At 43.9% G+C, this 20,692-nt stretch overlaps 1 protein-coding gene across 4 annotated transcripts in view; it reads left to right on the top strand.

Annotated features, from left to right (window-relative positions):
• The first annotated feature begins 2,771 nt into the window (after nt 1-2,771).
• CRTC3 (CREB regulated transcription coactivator 3) overlaps nt 2,772-20,692 on the top strand; it is a 98,831-nt gene continuing 80,910 nt past the window's right edge. For all 4 annotated transcript variants that reach the window (XM_065906123.1, XM_065906122.1, XM_065906126.1 and 1 more), the window contains exons 1-2: nt 2,772-3,064; nt 12,357-12,455. In XM_065906123.1, coding sequence (XP_065762195.1) covers nt 2,933-3,064; nt 12,357-12,455 — 231 coding nt within the window. In that variant the 5' untranslated portion in view covers nt 2,772-2,932. The remainder of the gene's footprint in view (nt 3,065-12,356; nt 12,456-20,692) is intronic.

Genomic DNA, 20,692 nt, shown 5'->3' with positions numbered 1-20,692 from the left:
ACATCACTCATTATCAGAGAAATGCAAATCAAAAACCACAGTGAGGTACCATTACACGCCAGTCAGGATGGCTGCTATCCAAAAGTCTACACGCAATAAATGCTGGAGAGGGTGTGGAGAAAAGGGAACCCTCTTACACTGTTGGTGGGAATGCAAACTAGTACAGCCGCTATGGAGAACAGTGTGGAGATTTCTTAAAAAACTGGAAATAGAACTGCCATATGATCCAGCAATCCCACTTCTGGGCATACACACCGAGGAAACCAGATCTGAAAGAGACACGTGCACAACAATGTTCATCGCAGCACTATTTATAATAGCCAGGACATGGAAGCAACCTAGATGCCCATTAGCAGATGAATGGATAAGGAAGCTGTGGTACATATACACCATGGAATATTACTCAGCCGTTAAAAAGAATTCATTTGAATCAGTTCTAATGAGATGGATAAAACTGGACCCCATTATACAGAGTGAAGTAAGCCAGAAAGATAAAGACCGATACAGTATGCTAACGCATATATATGGAATTTAGAAAGATGGTAACGATAACCCTATATGCAAAACATAAAAAGAGACACAGATGTACAGAACAGACTTTTGGTCTCTATGGGAGAAGGCGAGGGTGGGATGTTTCGAGAGAACAGCATCGAAACATGTCTATTATCTAGGGTGAAACAGATCACCAGCCCAGGCTGGATGCATGAGACAAGTGCTCGGGCCTGGTGCACTGGGAAGACCCAGAGGAATTGGGTGGAGAGGGAGGTGGGAGGGGGGATGGGGATGGGGAATACATGTAAATCCATGGCTGATTCATGTCAAAGTATGACAAAAACCACTAAAAAAAAGAGAGAAAATAAAATAAATTAAACAACAACAGTCATTTAGTGCAACAGAACCCAGATATGATAGATCCCTGCACTGGTGAATTGGTGGATGAAAACAGGATTTAGCTCAATATCCATTCCAGTGTCCTACTGCACTTTCCTATATTTCAGAAGCTGAAAGGCTATAACTACATTTCCTAGATGTTATTGCAGCTAGGATTCTGGATGCAGTTTTGGCACTTCCAGTCCAATTTTGTATCTTACTTGATTTGTGAGGTGGAAGTGAAGCTGAGCCTTTGTATGTGCTGTTTCTGTTGGTGAGTACTGTTGTATTTTTCTATGGTGGCTTCAGGGTCTAGGAGGTGGCCAGTGTAGTGACAGTCCTCCAATTCAATAGGTGGCTTCCAGACTTTAGAAGAAGCAGTGGCTCTTTTGTTGGCCTGGTTCTGCAACATGTGTCTCCAGGTCACTTCTGAACCTTTCGACCCAGAGTCTGCTTCCTCAGCCCTCCACACAAGTCCTTAAGCCATTTTATACCCTATAGTAAATCCTTCTGTACTTTACCTAGGATGAATTCTGTTCTTTGAAACTGAAACCAGACAATGTAACAAGAAAGCAGAAAATATAAAGAAAAAGCATGATAAACAGTACAAAATAAGACAGAAGAAATAAATCCAATTATAATGAGTGAAACAAACTAACCTCTAGCTAATAGAGATATATTCTCATTAAATTTTCTAAAAAAAAAAGACAATCTATGAGACACATGAAAAGTAGAGTGAAATACTACACAGGAATTAAAACAAATGAATCAACACAAACGAATTTCAAAAGCAATGGTAAATGAAAAAAAGCTGCCAAAGTTTATTTAGCATGATGTAGTTTTCTGTAAAATTTAAAAAATAAAATTTGGTACTTCATATGCAGTTGGTGGATCCATATGTCATATGTAATAAAAGTGTAAAAATATTAATGTGAATGACACGTACCAACTTGAGCCCAGTGACCACCTCTAGGGAGGAGGGAGAAAGAATAAGGGTGAGGTTTTAGTTCTGTCTGATTTTCTATTTCTTTAATAAATACCAAGTAAATGAAACAAGCTGTTTTGATACATTTAACCTTGATATGGGGAGGGCGTGGGTGGCGCTAACATCCTTTTTTTCAATCTTCTGCGTGTCCCTGATAGTTACTAGCTTACGAAAGGCAGAGACACACTCTCAGAGGCGTCCAGGACATCTTTACACACATCAGAACTTCGGGGGCTGCAGGAGAGGGAGAAAACCAATGAGGCTGACAAACTAGGCTGGAGCTGGAGTCCGAAAGAGGCCACGGATGCTCATAAAGAGCCTGGAAAAGGGGCCGGGGCTGAGGAGCGAAGAGGGGGACCCCTGGGCGGGGGGGATGGTGTCTCAAGTTCATGCAAACTCGGGAGGTGGTTTTAGAGACTGAGACCCAGATTTGGTAACTGTTTTCTTGGGTGGGCCCGAGCGGACCGTCAGCGACACAGATCGAGGGAGGAAGCGGGCTGGGAGGCGGAGGACGTCAGGCAGCTGTTAGGCCCCACAGGGTGGGAACCGAGGGAGAGGATTGCTCAAGCGTAGTTCGCCCGTTTTCGCCCCCGTGAAGGAAGTCAGCGTGACTGGGGAGGGCAAGCAAGGTGTTCAAACTCTTTGAAAAACTCTTAACGTCAATCCGAAGGCCAGGCGAGCCCTATCAGGGAGCGCTTCAGTAAAATGGTACCCTATCTGCTCCCTCACGTCGGGCCCGCTCTGCCGCGCGAGCCGGGGGTTTCCTCGCGGGGTCCGCGCGGCGGGTCGAGAGCCGGGCGCCGGACGCCGGGGAAAGCCCTCCCGCGGCGGGCGCGGGGCAGGGTCGGGGCCGGGCGGCGGGCGGGCCGCGCCGAGGGCGGGGCCGGGCGCGCGGGGGCGGACCTCGGCGCGCTCCCGGCCGCTCGCTGGCGGTGGGGCCGCGGCGGCTCCTCTGCCGGGTTGCGGCGGAGGACGGGCTTCGGGCGGCGGCCGGGGCTGGCCTGCGGACGGACGGGTGGGCCGAGGCAGGGCCCGCGCCCGCCGTCTCCCGCCTCCTGCCGGCGCCGGGCCCGCGCCATGGCCGCCTCGCCGGGCTCCGGCAGCGCCAACCCGCGGAAGTTCAGTGAGAAGATCGCGCTGCACACGCAGCGGCAGGCCGAGGAGACGCGGGCCTTCGAGCAGCTCATGACCGACCTCACCCTGTCGCGGGTGAGGGCCCGGGTCGCGCGGGCGGGGGCGGCCACAGCGGCGGCGGCGGGGGGAGAGGTCGCGGGGCCGAGGCGGCGGGGGGCCCGGGAGCGGGCCGGGAAGAGTCCGGGAGCGGGGCCGGCGCCCTCCGCGCGGCCTCGGCGCGGGCCCGCCTTCCGACACCCGCTGACCGTCTGCGGTCGCCGCGGAGGTGGGAGGGTCGCGGGGGCCGGCTGTGCGGGGAGATGGGAAGGGGCCGAGCCCGGGAAGGCGGACCGCCGGGTGAGGGAGGCCTAAGGGGGAGGGTGACCGGGAGCCCCGGGAGGAAATCACAAACAGCTTGGAGGCGGGAGGTGCGGCTTCTCGCTGCTCCGAACATCCACCGCCCGCGAGCCCTCGGGACTGCCTGGCGGGGCGGGCCCGGGGCTCCCACCCGCTCCCTCGGGAGAGCTCCGCGCACCCGCGCATCCGGGGCCGGCCCCGGCCTGCTTTGGGGTCCGTCTGGGTATCAAGCGGTGACTCCTTTTATCGAATGTGGGGCTTCGCTCCTCTCTCTCAGTGGAGGTGCTGTATCCGTTCGGTTTACGGAGTTCGGCCTCGGTGTATCAGGCGAACTGGAAAGGTGCACGGCGTTGCGGGTGACCCGAGGAGGGTCTAGGGGGACCGAGTAAGGCGCGGGCCGCGAGACCAACACCCGGCGAGGTTAGGTAACTGTCGAGGGAGACAGTGGAGGATGGAGAACCGACAGGAGTGCCCGCGCAGGGCCGCGGGGAGGGAGGGTCAGTGTGAGCGGGGGCAGGCCTTGAGGAGCCTGAGTGCTGACCTTGGAGGACCATCAGGAGGATGGGGGAGGGTATGCGGGCGCGGGGGCGGGGTGGGGGGCAACCCGGAGGAGAGCCGAGTCGCAGACTGGTGGTCCCTGACTCGCCGAGCTGCAGACGCGTCCGTTTCTGGCCAGCAGTGTTTGGGTATCTGTTGCCAGAATTGGGAGGGTTTTCGTAGAAATCAAAGTTGAGAGATTTTAAGTGTAAAGCCGACATTTCTTTACATTTAAAATTGGGAGACCTGATAACACTGCTGATTCCCATGTGACAGCCGCTGGCTGGAGCTGGGTGGTGGCTGCCCACGCCTTCTCTGGTTGGCCACAGTTCACACCACACCCTGTCATGATGCCCCCTCTTGATCCCCCACTGCTGAGCCTAGGTGTCACTTGCCATTTATCATATTTTTGATGGTTTGGGTTTTTTAAAGCGAAGTTAAGGAGAAACAGAAATATTTCTTATGCTTACTTTTCTATCATCATGAGAAGAAATATAGGCAGATAAAAAAGACTGAGGATTTCAAGAATTTTTTTTTCCCTTGTGCCCTGGCTGGCTTCACTCATTTATGACCTGCCTGGTGTCCATTTGTGACCTTGGTTGTGTCTGGGGATGAGCATGTCAAGCTCATCACATTGAGAAACATGACAGTGTGAAGGTTGAGAATTAATGCTGGGGCCTGTGTTGTTTAAATACATAAATTTTATGTGTACAGATACATGCATTCTGTATGTGTATCTAGAGTTGATCTGCTTTCTCACCCAATTCATGAGTCCGATTTAAAATGTCTCAGACAAATGAGGCGGTGAGTAATGTACAGACTCTTTCAAAGGTAGTTAATTTTCACAAGTCCTGTGTTCACTGAAATGAGTCTGATTATGTTACTTACATATGTTCAAACGTAAATTTGTATGTAAGATTCTTTGCTTTAACTGTGATATAACCATTAGCTAAAACATAGGTATCAATAAATTCAAAGTTACAGATGCAGTGAGTTCAAATGGAATTAATGTGATAAATGCTGTTTTGCTGAACTGAATTGAGGCTCTCAGTGTGAATCTCATGTTAAAGCCTATAGTTCAGATTATCTGGAGTTTAGCAAGCCTGACCAACTGTGCCCTATATGATAATTCAATTCAGCTACCACTTTTCTCTGTTCTAATTATTATAAACTTATGATGTCATTTTGTCCTTCACCTTGTACAGGCCATTATTTACATGTTAATTCTGCCTCTGTTCTTTTCTACTGTCTACCAATTGCAAGTAAAGTAATGAATGCTACTTGACTCCGCTGTATACGTAAACACATAGGCAAATGAAAATTCTGAATTTGCCTAGTAATTTTTGCTTATTTACATTTTTAGGAATAACTTTCATAATGAAATCACAAAGCTGAAGTTCTTTTCATAGAGAACTCTTTGATTCCCTGAGCATATGTCCAAAACTCCAAGGGTCCGAAGATCTCAGATGGAAGAGAATCTATCCTGTTCAATAGATTATCGATAACTTGTTGGCAGATATACTGATTTTCCATTACCAGCCCATGGCAGTCATGCTTATGGATGGAACAGACGTTGCTAATCAACCTAGGTCCTCTTTCCTTCCTGAGTCTGTGCTGAGCTTCAAGCCTTTCTCCTTTTAATCAGAGTTGGATCCTTCAGAGTTGGAGCTAAATCCTATTTGTTTAGTTGGTGGGATAGGTTAGATTATGGAGAATTTTCCACTCTAGTTTTAGGGGTTCAGCCTTATCAGGAAGCAGTGGATAATTTTTGAGAAGAGAATGCTAGGAGGATCAGTTCAGTGATGATGGTAAAGAGAAGGAAGAAAGTGGAGGCAGATAGGCCTGGAAAGAGGCTGTTCCTTTGTTCATTCATTCATTTGTCAGTGCTTGAGTGCCCAGTGGGGAGATGTTGAGGTGGAGTGAAAGGTGGGGGTGGGGGTGAGGTAGGGGGAGGTGAAGATGTGGTGCCTCACTTCAAAGATCTTATTAATTTGTTTAGCAAACACCTTTTGGGTCTCTAGTGTGTGTGTGGGAGGGGAGGGGGTGTAGGGTAGGATGGACCCTGGGGATATAGTAGTACAGTACATGTGTGTGAAGTCGCTCAGTCATGTCCAACTCTGTGACTCCATGGACTGTAGCTCGCCAGGCTCCTCTGTCCATGGAATTCTCCAGGCAAGAATACTGGAGTGGGTTTCCATTTCCTTCTGCAGACAGTAGTACGATAGTGTCTCCTAATAGATTGTAGGGATGCTATGGAAGACAAAGATTAATGGGCAAGACAGTCATTTGACAAGTAAGGGCACATTTTGATGAATATTACAAAAGGGGAACAGCTGGGAGCTATGGTAGAGAGTCTTCACCTCTTTCAGTGTCATAAAGAATTAATGGGAGTGGGGAAAGTGTATGAGGGTATATACTTGCGTGTTGAAGGAGGCAGAATGTTTTAGGCACAGGGGACAGAAGTGCAGCAAGGGAATGAAGAAGGTAATTTGAGATGAGGCATTCACAGGGATTTGGGGCTTGATCCCAAGGACAATGGAAAGGCATTGAAGGGGTTGAACCAGGAGAGATTTACGTTTTAAAAGAATGACTCTAACTCCCGAATGTAGGACAGTCATGTAGGTTAGATCAGAGGATGGACGAGGTCACAGGGAAATGGTTTAGAGTCTAGGAGGTGTGACGGTGGCAGTGAAAAGGATGCAGAGAGGTGAACAGATTGATACTTAGGTGGTAGAAAGGACCAGAATGGTGAGTGGATGAGGGAGCTGAGGGAGAGGGAGGACTCGAGAATGAGTCCCTAGCTTTCAGAACTGAGCCATTTCAGGGTGTCCTCTGTTGAGAGGGGCTTCCCTGGTGCCTAAGATGGTAAAGAGTTCGCCTGCAATGCTGGAGACCTGGGTTTGATCCCTGAGTCAGGAAGATTCCCCTGGAGAAGGGAATATCTACCCACTCCAGTATCCTTGCCTGGAGAATTCCATGGACTGAGGAGTCTGGCAGGCTACAGTCTTTGAGTTCGCAAAGAGTTGGACCGACTGAGCGACTAACACTTTCACTTCACTTCTGTTAAGAGAGGGAGTGCTGGGAGGAGCAAGTCCGGAGCAGACTCGGTGTCAGGAGATGCTGAGTTTGAGGTACACGTGAGGCACTTAAGTAGAGATGGTTCAGCAGACAGTTGTCCATGAGCTTCTGGAGCTCAAGAAGGAAGTCTTAGCTTGGGGGGGGGGGGGGTCCTCTTTGGTGGGTAGCAGCAGGAGTAGATTCTGCTGCCTAGGAAGAATTTCTAGAACAGATCTTACAGATTGGTGGCCTGAATTCTAATTTGTCTGTGTGATGTATTTATTTAAATTTCTTTGGCAGGAAGCCCCCAATTTTATTTTATTTTTTTTAAATTAGGGCCAACAGTGAATATTGAGATTTTTACATTAAAATCTGGACTCTGGCTTCTTTTGAAAAATGAGATTATCTAACAACACTTATCATCCATTTCTGCATGACCGCTGAATGGCAGCTGCCCACCTTAGACAAGGCACAGACATGTCCTTCATTCTGCCACAGACCTCCTCACTCCCTGTGGTTTCCTCACAAGTGATTCTAGCCTGTTTCACTTATTCACCTTCCATACTTGGCACCCCTACGCTCTTGAGTTTGTAACCTCTGCTGCAGAGTGAAACATGAAAAGGGCCTAGGAAATGTCCAAGGAGCTGCACAATTTAAAGGAGAGGTAAAGGAGGAAGGGAGGAGAACGGGCGACAGAGGATGAGATGGTTGGATGGCATCATTGACTCAATGGACATGAGTGTGAGTTAACTGGGAGATGGTGAAAGACAGGAAAGCCTGACGTGCTGCAGTCCATGGGGTCACAAAGTCGGACACGACTGAACAACAGCAGAGGAGGATGAGCCAGCAAAGATGACTGACGAGTAGACAGAGAGGTAGGAAAAAACCAGGAGGATTATAGTTCAGGGACGGGAAGGCGGACCAGCTGAGCCCGGTGCTGCTGGCTAGTCTGATGTGATAAAGACCCAGCCTCTGGTCTAGTCGTTTGGAGGTTGTTGGTGACTTTGGTGAGAGCCACCACATCCACAGCATGCTGGGTAGAAGGGAGCTTGCGAGGCATTGAGGGCTTGAATGAAGGAAGCAGAGAAAGGATTGGGAACCTGTAAGAAGTCCGGCTTTGAAGGACAACTGGTAGTATTGAGAAGCCACAGGATAAATGCCACATCAACCTGGAATGTTAATTTTGCTTGAATATTTGGGAGGAACTATCGCTTTCATGGACTTGTGTGTGCCTGCCAGTGCAGGAGATGCAAGTGATGTGGGCTTAGTCCCTGGGTTGGGAAGATCCCCTGGAGTAGGAAGTGGCAACCCGCTTTAGTATTCTTGCCTGGAAAATTCCATGGTCAGAGGAGCCTGGTGGGCTGCCGTCCTTGGGATTGCAGAAAGTCAGGCATGACTGGGCATGCATGCACATCACTTTTGTATTAAAACAGGCAATAGATATGGTACAGTGAGGCCTCTGAGAGAGGAACAGAGAGAGGAGAGGATAAAGATTAGGTGTTGTTTGACTGCAGAATGTTATCGTTTTGCCAGGTATTGCGCTGATCACTTTCCATTCATTGTCTCATGTAGTTCTCACAGTAACCCTATGGACTGTGGGTCTACAGTGTTCTTCATTTTGCGGAAGGTTGCATGGCCAGTAAGAGGCAGTTCTAGGGTTTGATTCTGGTTGTCACACTGAATGTCTATATGCTCAACTGCTTTTCTCCCCCAGTAAGATATCCAGTTGTACCAGCGGCATTTGCTGAAAACAGTTCTCCACTGAACTGCTGTGACACTTTGGTCAAAAGTCAATTTGCCATATATGTGTGGTCTATTTTTGAACTCTCTCCTGTTTTTGTTGATCTGTACATCTTTCTTTTGAATAGTAGCACACTGTCTGGATTATGATAGCTTTATAATCAGTCTCAAAATGAGGTAACTTAAGTCTTCTATCTTTACTGTTCTTAAAAATTGCTTTGGCTACTCTAGGTCATTCATTCATCCATAAATTTTAGAATTGTCTTGTCAGTTTCTGTGAAGAGGCCTGCTGGGATTTTTTGGGGGGATTGTGTTGACTCTTGACAAGCCTTTTTCAAAAAGGAATCGTTGAGACTTCGATCTCATTTCTTTTAGACATTGGAGGAAATGCCACTAAAGTATGTAACTGAAAAAAGATAAAAAAGATAACCAACCTCTACTGTACAGCACAGGGAACTCTGTTCAATATTCTGTAATATCCTAAATGGGAAGAGAATTTGAAAAAGAATATATATATATATTTATAAATCAATCACTTTGCTGTGCATCTGAATCAAGCACAACATTATAAATCAACTGTAGTCCAATATCAAATAAAAATTTTTTAGACTTTTTAAAAAATTGAAAAAAGTGTATGCATATAGGCTAAAAGTTCCTTACTCAAGGTACCAGGTAAGGTAAAAAATGAATGGAGGGATCAGGAATGAGGTGATAAATGGTCACTGATCTCAGGCCATAGTGGAGGATAACAGGGTACAGTGAGGACTTGGGGAAACTGGAGAACCCAAGCCCTGTCTAAACTCCATGCCACATCTCTCGGCTCCATGCCTTGTTGCCATGCAAGAATATGGGTTCAGTGTCTGTCAGATCTTTCAATCAAGAGAAGATGGAAATCCAGATTTTCGTGCCTTCTTGGAATGTTTTAAAATTTAAAACATCGAGTGGGTCAGTACCATGTGGGTCAAACAGAACTCTCTAAGCTACCCATGGCATATAGCCTGATGGTCCATGACCTCTCTCTCAGGCTACTCATTCTTTGATCCTCACTTTCCTTATCAGTAAGCATGATGGTATTGGAGACCATCTCTGAGGTTCTTTCTAGCTTGCTGGTTCTCAATTTCAAAAGAGGAGGGCATCAGAATTACTTAGTAGTTTAGGAGGTCGCTAAAGATATCAACACTAATGATGTTTTGAGCAGTTGTCCCAGACTTTTACACTTTACACACCACTGTCACATCTGTTCTCTGACTTAATCCTTCCATCATCTTTGTGAAGTAGGCAGCAAAGTGATTGTGCAACCACATGGGAATACCAGGTTATGAAGTCAGGCCTTCCCATTCCAAATCCAGCACTCTTTTTTACTATGGTGCAGCCGTCTTTGAAAGTTCTAGAAATGGACATTTTGGAAGAGCCAGCAGATACAGGAGATGTGGGAATGGCCTCCAATTCAGCTGAAGACAGATCTCTAGCTAGATCCAGAACTCAGCTTGGTTGAAATGTCAAGGCTTTTGGGTAAGAGTTGAAGCCTTTGTGAGGACTCCCTGAAGGTAGAGGCTTTGGCACATGTTCATCTTAGTAAGCTGGTGCCTGGCACTGTACCCAACACACAGTTTACCATTTTGATGTAAGTGAGTAAGTGGATGGGTTGATGGAAGAAGGAATCAAAAGCTTTAGATCAAGCTGAGAATTTTGTCTAGAGAATCTCAAGGACAGAGAGTCGAATGTTTCTAGTTGAGAATAGTAAAATCTAGTTGAGATAGTATGTTATACTGATAACTTAGCTGATAGATGGGAAAAGCTCCTCATGGCCTCCCTCTTATATTTGACTCTCAGATCTAGGTTTTAACTAATAGATTATTACCGTTTCCCCGTGCCATGTTTTTGAGAAATCAAGTACTGTTGGTATCAGGAAGCTAAGGCTGCCAAAGGGTTTTATATGATATGCCTTTATAACTTCCAGACAGATACAAGCCCTTATCTTTGGAGATACCTATTGAAATATGGAATGCTAGGCTGTTTGGCTTTCAGTGGAGTGTGATGGGTGATGAAGGAGATAAAGATGAATCAAGGTTGGGTGTAAGTTGATTGTTGTTGGAACTTGAAGATGAAGAGATGGGGTTTCATTGTACTCATCTCTATTTTGTATGTATTTGAAAGTTTTCATAATAAATATAAAAACAAAAAACCAGAACACACCATAGGCTCAGGCAAGTTTTTGGTCACTTTTCCCTGAGCTTGTGAATAGTGTGATCATTGAGGAAGAAATGGATCAAAGGAGAGGAACATGGCAGAAATAAGAACGTGGGTTTTGAGTTTGTCATAGCTCAGGCTCCTCCAACTGTGTGACCTTGGGCAGGTCTCTGACTGTCCCTAAGTCTGGGTTTCCAGGGCTGTAAAAGCAGGATCACGTGGTCTCCCGTGGTGGTTGTTGAGAGGGTGAGGGATAAAGTGGGCAAAGTGTCTGAGGACAGTATCTGGCTCCCCTTAGGGGCTCATATCTGTTAGTTTTTATGATTATTAGGCAAAGACAGAGAGAGTAACGAAAGGGTAAAAACTCTGCCTCAGGGTTCCCAGCTACTCCCTTCTTCCCTACATGAATTACAAGTGCCAAGGGTTATATAACCACAGAGGTAATTTATTGTTTTAGAAACAGAACTCGCAAAGATCAAATTGGACCACTCTGGGATTTACAAGGACCGTAACCAGTTTACTGCCTTTTGAAAAATGAAGCAAGAAAGAACTTAGAGAAGAAAAGCATATTAAAGCAGTGTTATACCTGTTGAATTGGCCTCCTTCTTTCCTCTAATTAAGGATAATATCCTGTGTTAGTGAGTTTTTGGCCAAACAGTTTTCTCACATGTACGTTGGTATACCCTCTGGGGAAACATTCTGGCAGTGTGTATTGAGAGCCATCTAAAAGCCCAAACCCAAGACTTAGTAATCACTCTTTGAAGTGTATCTTAAGTTAGTAATGGTGAAGAAGAAATGTTGTGTAGCCATTTAAAATGCTTATATAATATCATAGAAAAAGAGTTTTGATGTAAGGATGCAGACTTGTGCCTATGTTGTGATCACCACTGTGCAGTTGTTGTTTTTTTTTTTTTTCTCTAATGTTGGCTGTGCTGGGTCTTTGTTGGGGCGTGCAGGCTTTTTCTAGCTATAGTGTGGGCTCAGTTGCCCTGCAGTATGTGGGATCTTAGCTTCCCAACCAGGGATGGACCCCGCGTCCCCTGCACTGGAAGGAGGATCCTTAACCACTGGACCACCAGGGAAGTCCCAGTGCAGTTCTTACACCTAAAAGTAAAGGGAGACTGGAAAAGAGCATGGAGAAGGGAAGATAGTATGTTAGAATCATGGGCAGTGGCTTACTTTCTTTTTTTTTAAAGAAATTTCTTTTATTGCTGTTAAATATTGTGCCTCCACGTGGCCCCCTCTCCCCACCACCACATGCACTCAAAGAGTGTGCAAGAAGGTCCTTGAGTCATGCCTGGGACATTTAGAACACGGATAAATTCTTTCCCCAAAATAGACAAATCAAAACCCAGAAAACCCCGGAAACTGGAAGGTTTTAGGTAGAGAAGAAATGGAAACCAAGACTTTCACTCTTGAACCATGTTGCTGCATAACATTGTACTTTGATGCTTCTTTCAGTCTTTGCTGTCATGTCTCAACAGCTTTGAAATCTCTCTGTCCCCAGGTTCAGTTTCAGAAGCTTCAGCAGCTCCGCCTTACACAGTACCACGGAGGATCCTTGCCCAACGTGAGCCAGCTGCGGAGCAGTGCCCCAGAGTTCCAGGTACCCGAGATGCTTCCTTCCTTTACTCCTCGTGAGATCTCAGCTCCCTGGCCAGGGATTGAACCCAGGCCCTCAGCAGTGAAAGCAGAGTCCTAACTACTGGGCCACCAGGGAATTCCCAATGCTTACTATACTTTCTTTGAACTGAGTGGAGTGTAAAAGAGGCAAAAATTTTCCTTGAAAAGATAAGATATCAAAGGATAAAGTTCAGTAGTGTTCTGGGAAATCCATTGTTATTCATTTCACAAATTGTCTAATGTAGCACTGTCCAGTGGAAATACACTATGAGTTACATACATCATTTAAACATTCCTTCATTTAAACCATGTTAAAGAGAAAGAAATCAGTGTAGTTAATTTTAATATTGCTTAAATAATTTCAGTAATTATTTGACCCAGTCTATCCAGAATAATATTATTTCAACATATAATCAATATTAAAAAATTAATGAGATATTTCATCATCTTCTTCTTTTTTAAATGAAGTCTTTGAAATGTGTATTTCACACTTAAAGCACATCTTAGTTTGTACCAGTTATGTGTTACCACCTTCATGTAACTGGCTTCCACTGTATTGGACAGGACAAACCTATGGCACAGATAAATGGTCAATATTTTGTTTAGAGGAGTAGTGTCATAGAGTGCTTTAATCATTCATGTTATTGAAAAAAGCCTTATTCAAACCAATGTGGAATCAGTGATTTAGACAATGGTATATGATATTGTTGTTGAAATCTGAATCAGATTTAGGTATTCTAGTCTCTGAAAAATTAGGAGCCTGACATTTTCGTTAATACAATTTAAGATTAATTGTTAAATCTGAAATATAAACTTTAAAATGAAGTATAACTGTATTCATTTCGATGCCTCTCCATTTTAAAAGTACCGTCTTCTTTCTCTGTGGTGAAATCTGGTTCACTTGTTTGATGATGTCCCATATAACAGAAGTAATATTATTTAAATGGAGACTTCCATTTGAGAGTGCTGATAGAAACTCTTAAGTGTAAGGTGGGTAGAAAAAGTACTCTGTGAACTGGTTTTGTGCGTTAGTACACTGGAATCTTGTCTTTAGTATAATGACTTTGGAATCTCACCATAATACTGCCTGCGTAAGAAATCCACTTTGAGCAGTCAAACTATCTTACATCTCGGCCTGTTGGGTCATTCGGTATCCAAATAAAGTAGATCTCTATGCTGGAGTTCGTGCTTCAGAGAATAAGACATCGCCAAGGGGTACTGGATTTGAGATCCCAATTTTGTGGTACTTTCCTATCAGCCTTGGAAGGATACAGAGCAAACTGAGGTGTCCCTCCCCTGGTATATTGGATGGGATAAAGTGACAGGCCTTGGGCTCCCCAGGATTCTTTCTCTGAGTAATTTCTAAACTTTGAAGCAATTGCAAGCTTACAGAAAAGTTGGGAGTGCAGTAAAAGTAGCTATATTGTCCCCCTTGAGAATAAGTTGCTGATCTCATGCGCTGTCAGCCCCAAATACTTGACCGTGTATATTTCCCACCAGCAAGGCTATTGTTCTATATGAGCTGAATAGAGTCATGAAATCAGGAAATTAACAGTGATGTGTTACTACCATTTGACAAGCTTGGGCACATTCAGGGTGGTATGGCTGAGGACACGTTATTATTTGATCCTGAGACCCCATTCAGGTTTCCCCTAGTTGCCCTGTTACTGTCATGACAGCAAAACGATCGAGTTCAGAGCACATACGTTGTCTTTAGTCCCCTTCTGGACAATTTTTCCGTCTTTTATTTTTGACGTTAAAAAAATCATTTTCAACTTGTGTAACCTTGCCACTTCTGGAGGTCACAAGCCAGTTCTTTTGCAGAATATTCCTCGATTGGGGTTTGTCTGATGTTTCTTCAAGATTAGATTTAGACTATGCATCTTTGGCAGGAATAGCCAAAATTGATTTTAATTTTGTATCCAGTGAAGTGGGTGATTTCTCATTTGCGTGATGTTCACTTTTATCACTTAATTCAGGTGGTGTTTGTCAGTCTTTTCCACTCTAAAGTTACTCTTCTTTGTAATTAATACGTATTTTGTGAGGAGGTAATTTATCTGGATTCTCATCAAACTTTCAATTTATACATTTATTTATTTCTACATATTTATATGGTTTAGTGATTTCTTATATTATCTGATGGGTTATAATCTCTAACTATTATTGATATTTTGGTCCTCACATTTTCCCTGATTAGGCTAATAGGAGCCTCGTCCCAAGAGTCTTGTCAAACTGAGAAAAAAAGGGAATCCCAGAAGCACAAATTATTTTTTTAAGCAGACAGTTTTAGAGTTTAATTTATATACAGTACAAGTAGCAAGGGGGCTCCTAATCTCTAGTTGCAGTGCGTGGGCTTCTCATTGCAGTGGCTTCTCTTGTGGCGTATGGTGTCTAGAGTTCATGGGCTGATGCTATGTGTGGGCTCAGTAGTTTCAGCTCTCCAGCTCTCTGGCTCTAGAGCACGGGCTCAGTAGTTGTGGCACATGGGCTTAGTTGCTCTGAGACACATGGGATCTTCTCAGATCAGGGATTGAACCCATGTCTCCCGTGTTGGCAGGCAGATTCTTTACCACTGAGTCACCAGGGAAGCCCTGACCGCTCTATGATTCAGTTTTACGTTGTATAATTACCACCACAATCCAGGTTAAGAACAGTTTCATCACCCTGTAAAAGTTCCCTTAACATCCCTTTGTAATCTATTTCCATCCCCACCTCCTGCCTCTGGAACCACTGATCTGCAGTTTTGCCTCTTCCAGAGTGTCCTCCAAATGGAATCAGAAGTAGAATTTGTTCAGATAGAAATTGCATTTGAGACTCACTCACCCCCATTGTAGCATGTATGTGTTTCTTAGAGCTGCCATAACAAAATACCACCAACTGGGTGGCTTACGTTTTTAAACAACAGAAACTGATTCTGTCACAGTTCTGAGGCTGAAAGTCTGAAATCAAGTCCATAAGGCCATACTCTGGGGACTCCAGGGAAGAATCTTATCTCCTCGTCTCTTCCTAGCTTCTCTTGGCTGCCGCCAGTCCTTGGTATCCCTTAACTTGAGTGCCGTCACTCCACTCTTGGCCTCCGTTCCATATGAGCTTTCCTGTTTGCCTGTGTTCGAATACCCTCTTCCTTCTCTTAAAGACACCACCCTAATCCAGTATAACCTCATCCTAACATGTTTACATCTGCAAAGGTTCTCTTCCCAAATAAAGTCACATTCATACGTACTTGGGGTTATGACTTGAACAAATCTTCTTGGAGGAACATGATTCAACCCATTACATTGCAGTCAGTTGTTGTTTAGTCACTGAGTTGTATCCATGTGTCTTTTGTGACCCCACGGGCTGTAGCCCACCAGGCTGTTCTGTCCATGGGATTTCCCAGGTAAGAATACTGGGGTGGATTTCCATTTCCTTCTCCAGGGAATGACCCCAACTCAGGGATCGAACCCAAGTACCCTGCATTGGCAGGTGGATTCTTTACCACCGAGCCGGCAGGGAAGCTCAGCTATCAGTAGTTGGTTCTTTCTGTTGCTGAGTAGTATTCCACTGGAGGGAGGGACTATAATTTGTTTATCCATTCATCACTTGGTGAGCACTTGGATGGTTTCCACCTTGGGGCAGTTGTGAGTGAAGATATTCACATTCAGTTTTTGTATAAACACCTAGTAGCGGAACTTTTGGATCAAACGTTAAGTGTATATTTACCTTTGTGAAAGACTGCCAAACTACTGTACAAAGTGGATATACCATTTCACATTCCCGCCAGCAAAGTTCCAGAGACTGCACTCTCTCTAGCCCTTGGTATTTCAGTTTATTTTTTTTTAATTATGATTAAGAAAGCACAACATAAAGTTTATCATCATCACCATTTTTAAGGGTGCAGTTGAGTTGTGTTGAACATACACACGTTGTTGTGCCGCCAATCTCCTGCACATTTTCATCTTATAAAACTGAAACTCCAAACCCATTAAACAGCAACTCTATTCCCTCATTCTCCAGCCTCTGGCAACCACTGTTCTACTTCTGTCTCTATGACTCTGACCACTCTAGGTACATTATATAAGTGGAGTCATATAATACTTGTCTTTTTGTGACTGGCTCATTTAGCATAATGCCCTTGAGGCTCATTCATATTGCAGCATGTGACAGGATTTCCTTCCTGTTCAAGGCTGAATAATACTTCCTTGTATATATATGCCACATTTTGTTTATCCATTCATCTACTGATGGACACTTGGGTTGCTTCCACATCTTGGCTATTCTGAATAATGCTACTATGAACATGGGTATGCAAGCACCTCTGTGAGATCCTGCTTTGAATTCTTTCTGATACATACCCAGAAGTGGGATTGCTGAATCATATGGTAATTCCATTTTATGGGGGTTTGAGGAACCCCCATACTGTTTTCCACAGTGGCCATACCATTTTGCATTCCTGCCAACAGTGTACAAAGGTTCCAATTTCTCCACATTGTTGTTACTGTTTGCTGATTTTGTTTGAATTTTTTTTTTTTTTTTTTTGGATAGTAGTCATCCTAGTGGGTGTGAGGTGGTAGTGTGTCACTTTTAAAAAGTTGGTCATTCTAGTGCATGTGTAGTGGTATCTCACTGTGGTTTTAATTTGCATTTTTCTAATGATTTAGGAGGGCATGGCAACCTACTCCAGTATTCTTGCCTGGGAAATCCCATACACAGAGAAGCCTGGCAGGCTATGGTCTGTGGGATCTCCAAGAATCGAACACGACTAAAGTGACTTAGCTTGCACAGTACTCGATGACTTATGATATTGAGCATCTTTTTGTAAGCTTATTGCCATTTTTATCTCTTCTTTGAAGAAGTGTCTGTTTAAATCTTTTGCCCAGTTTTAAAAAGGAGTTGTTCTTCTTCTTATTATTAAGTAGTTATAGTTCTTTATATTTATTTTGGATACCTTTTCTTCAATACATATGTATTTGACAAATAGTTTGTCCTGATCTGTGAGTTATCTTTTAATTTTCTTAAAGTTTTGAAGAGCAGAAATTTTACATTTTGATGAGGTCCAATTTATCAAAATTTGTTCTTTTATGTATTTTTCATATGCTTCTTCACTCATTAGTTCATCTAGTTCTGAAGGGTTACTGAATGTCATCTTGATCAGTCACTAGAAATAACTCCCAGTGGAGAAAAGTTTGTTAGTTGTATAGTGTCCAGTGAAGAATATTACTGTCTTAATTTTGCAATATACTGTGTTTGCTGGTGCTATTTTTATACAGTGAAGCAACAGCCTTGCAGGAGAATAAACAATTTAATAATAAAATATTCAACTTCTTAATCATGAAAAAAAAATTTGTTCTTTTATTATTTGTTTTATCTTTTATCTAAGACTTCTTTGTTTAATTCAAGGTCAGAAAGATTTTTTTTGGTTTTGTTTTGTTTTGTTTTTTCAGAAAGATTTTTTTTCCAATGTGTTCTTCAGAAGTTTTATAGTTTTAGGTTTTATACTTCAGTAATTTCAAATTAATTTTTTTAATGTGTTGCAGAGTGGGTTGGAGGGCTCTTTTTATATATGGATGTTGAATTGTTGAGCATCATTTGTTGAGAAGACTTTCTTTTCTCTACTGAATTGCCTTGGCACCTTTTAATATTTTTACTTATTTATTTGACTGTACTGGATCTTAGTTGCGGCACTGGAGATCTGCAGTCTTCCTTGCTACATGCAGGATCTTTAGTTGTGGACTCTTAGTTGTGGCATGTGGGATCTAGTTCCCTGACCAGGGATCAAACTTGGGGCCCTGCATTGGGAGTTCAGAGTCTGAGCCACTGGGCCACCAGGGAAGTCCCTCTTTGGCACCTTTGTTGAAAATCAATTGACCATATATGTGTGGGTCTATTTTTGGACTCTTTCTTCTGTTCCACTGGTCTCTATGCCTATCATTTTGCCAATATCACACTGTCTTGATGGCTGTACCTTTATAGGAAGACTTGAAATCAGGTAACAGGAGTCGTTTAGCTTTGGTCTTTTTCAAATTTTTTTTTTTTTTTTTTTTGCTTATTTTAGTTCCTTTGCTTATCCATAGAATTTTAGACTCAGCTTATTGACTTCTACAGAAAGGCCTGCTGGGATTTTAAAAGGGATTTCATTGAATCTATAATGATGGTGAATCTAAAACTGATGTTTTAATACTGAGTCTTCTAATCCATGAACATGGTACAGAAGCAGAGTCTCTTGATTCAAGTATTATTTAAACACATTCCACTCCCTTTTTGTTTATAGATCCTTTTGGAGTTTACAGAATGTTTTCACTTCTACTGTTCTACTTGATCTTTATTTTTTTTTTTCTACTTGATCTTTATTACATTAGTTGGTAAGCATAGTACTGTGTTAATATTGGTTAAAGACTAATTTTCTATTCTAATGGAGGATCTGAAAGTATACTCTTCATCTAACCCATTGGGCCCTTGTTCAGAGAACACAAACTTACCTGATGAGTAAACCAAAGCAAGCTTTTCAGACTGTGTTCTGATAGTCCTTAGCAAAAGGCAGGTCATCAGTCAGGAATGGCTAGGGTCACAGCCCTCCTGTTTCTGCCCTCCTGTTTCTGGGCATGGCCTGGCTTGTGTACAGGGAAGGCAGAGAGAGGAACTGAGTGTTATCCTCTCTCTGAGGGTCAGGAGAGGGCCAGCTGGTCTCTGGTGTGTTTCAGCCCGCATGACAGCCAGGGATCCTATTGACTGTGCAGCCTGATTATCTGGCAGCTACAGAGAGAGACAGAGGACATCTATTTGTATAGCATTCTCTGGGTGCACCTCTGTCCGTTCCTAACCTTCACATAACTCATCTAGTTCTTTCAAACTGTATCACTAAAAACTAATCACACTTTTGACATTTCTGACTTCATTTTAAAAAAGTTGGGTCATCTTGTTTGTAACTGAGAGTTTATAAGATCTAACTAATTTAGGAAACAGTCTGATGGGAGAAAACCCTGTTGCAGGCAGCAAGACTTGGCCAGATGCAAAACTTGATTTTTCTGAGACCTACTCCCAATACACAGGGGTATAGTGAGGCCAGAGTTCCCATAGCAAGTGTGTAGGAGAAGCTGAAATTACAAATCCTGGTTTGATTTTAATGGCTTTCCATTGCTGCATTTCCTTTAAAATTTTTATAAGATTCTTTTCAGAAATGATTGACAGAAGATTTATTGGTTGAATTCAAACAAATGGAAGACTTAAGTAGCAACATGAACCTTAAAATGCTACTAATAATAGCCAACATTTGTTGAGTGTGGGCTGTGTGCCAGACACTGCGTTAAGCTCACTACATAGATTATTTCTTTTTCATAAAAACCGACTGGAGTTGGTATATGTCTTTGGTAGTTGTCAAAGCATTCTTTGAGTTGTGTGTGATAAAATAACATAGCAACAAATTACAGTTCTGAGACAGGAAGTTTATATTTATCACTTTTGACTTCTTTTTTCCCCCTGTGCTCTTCCCATTCTCCCCACCCTGCCAAGACCTGTGCTGTCCAATATGGCAGTCACTGCGGCGCTGTGCTGTGCTGTCGCTCGGTCGTGTCCGACTCTTTGCAATCCCGTGGACTGTAGCCCACCAGGCTCCTCTGTCCACTGGGATTCTCCAGGCAAGAATACTGACGTGGGTTGCCATGTCCTCCTCCAGGGGATCTTCCCAACCCAGGGATCGAACCGACGTCTCCTGCATTGCAGGCGGGTTCTTTCCCATCTGAGCCACCAGGGAAGCCTAAGAATACTGGTGTGGGTAGTCTATCCCTTCTCCAGGGGAGCTTCCTGACCCAGGAATTGAACTGGGGTTTCCTGCATTGCAGGCAGATTCTTTACCAGCTGAGCTACCAGGGAAGCCCGTGGTAGTCACTAGCCATAATTAATTCTTTAATTAAGGTGAAATAAAATAAAACACAACGGAAGATTCACTTTATCAGTCACATAAGCCATCCTTCAAGTCTCAGTAGGCGCACGTGGGGGTGGCCGCTCCTGCAGTTGGCACTCCCTAGGTTAAGGCTGCAAGTGCCCCAAACACCCAGTGCTTTCGGATGATCTGTCCTCCCTCCTTTCCTTCATCAGCCAGTCAGATCAGTGTCTTGGCTAAAGTGCTTGTTTGGGTTATAACAGAAGTGTTCTGGGGGAATTCTCAGTGGTTAGGACCCCATGCTTTCACTGCCGAGGGCCCAATTCCATTCCTGGTTGGGGAACTAAGATCCTGCAAGCCAG

This window comes from Muntiacus reevesi, chromosome 15 (assembly GCF_963930625.1).
Source record: "Muntiacus reevesi chromosome 15, mMunRee1.1, whole genome shotgun sequence".
Classification (NCBI taxonomy): Eukaryota; Metazoa; Chordata; class Mammalia; order Artiodactyla; family Cervidae; genus Muntiacus; species Muntiacus reevesi.
This window is presented reverse-complemented; position numbering and strand designations above follow the sequence as displayed.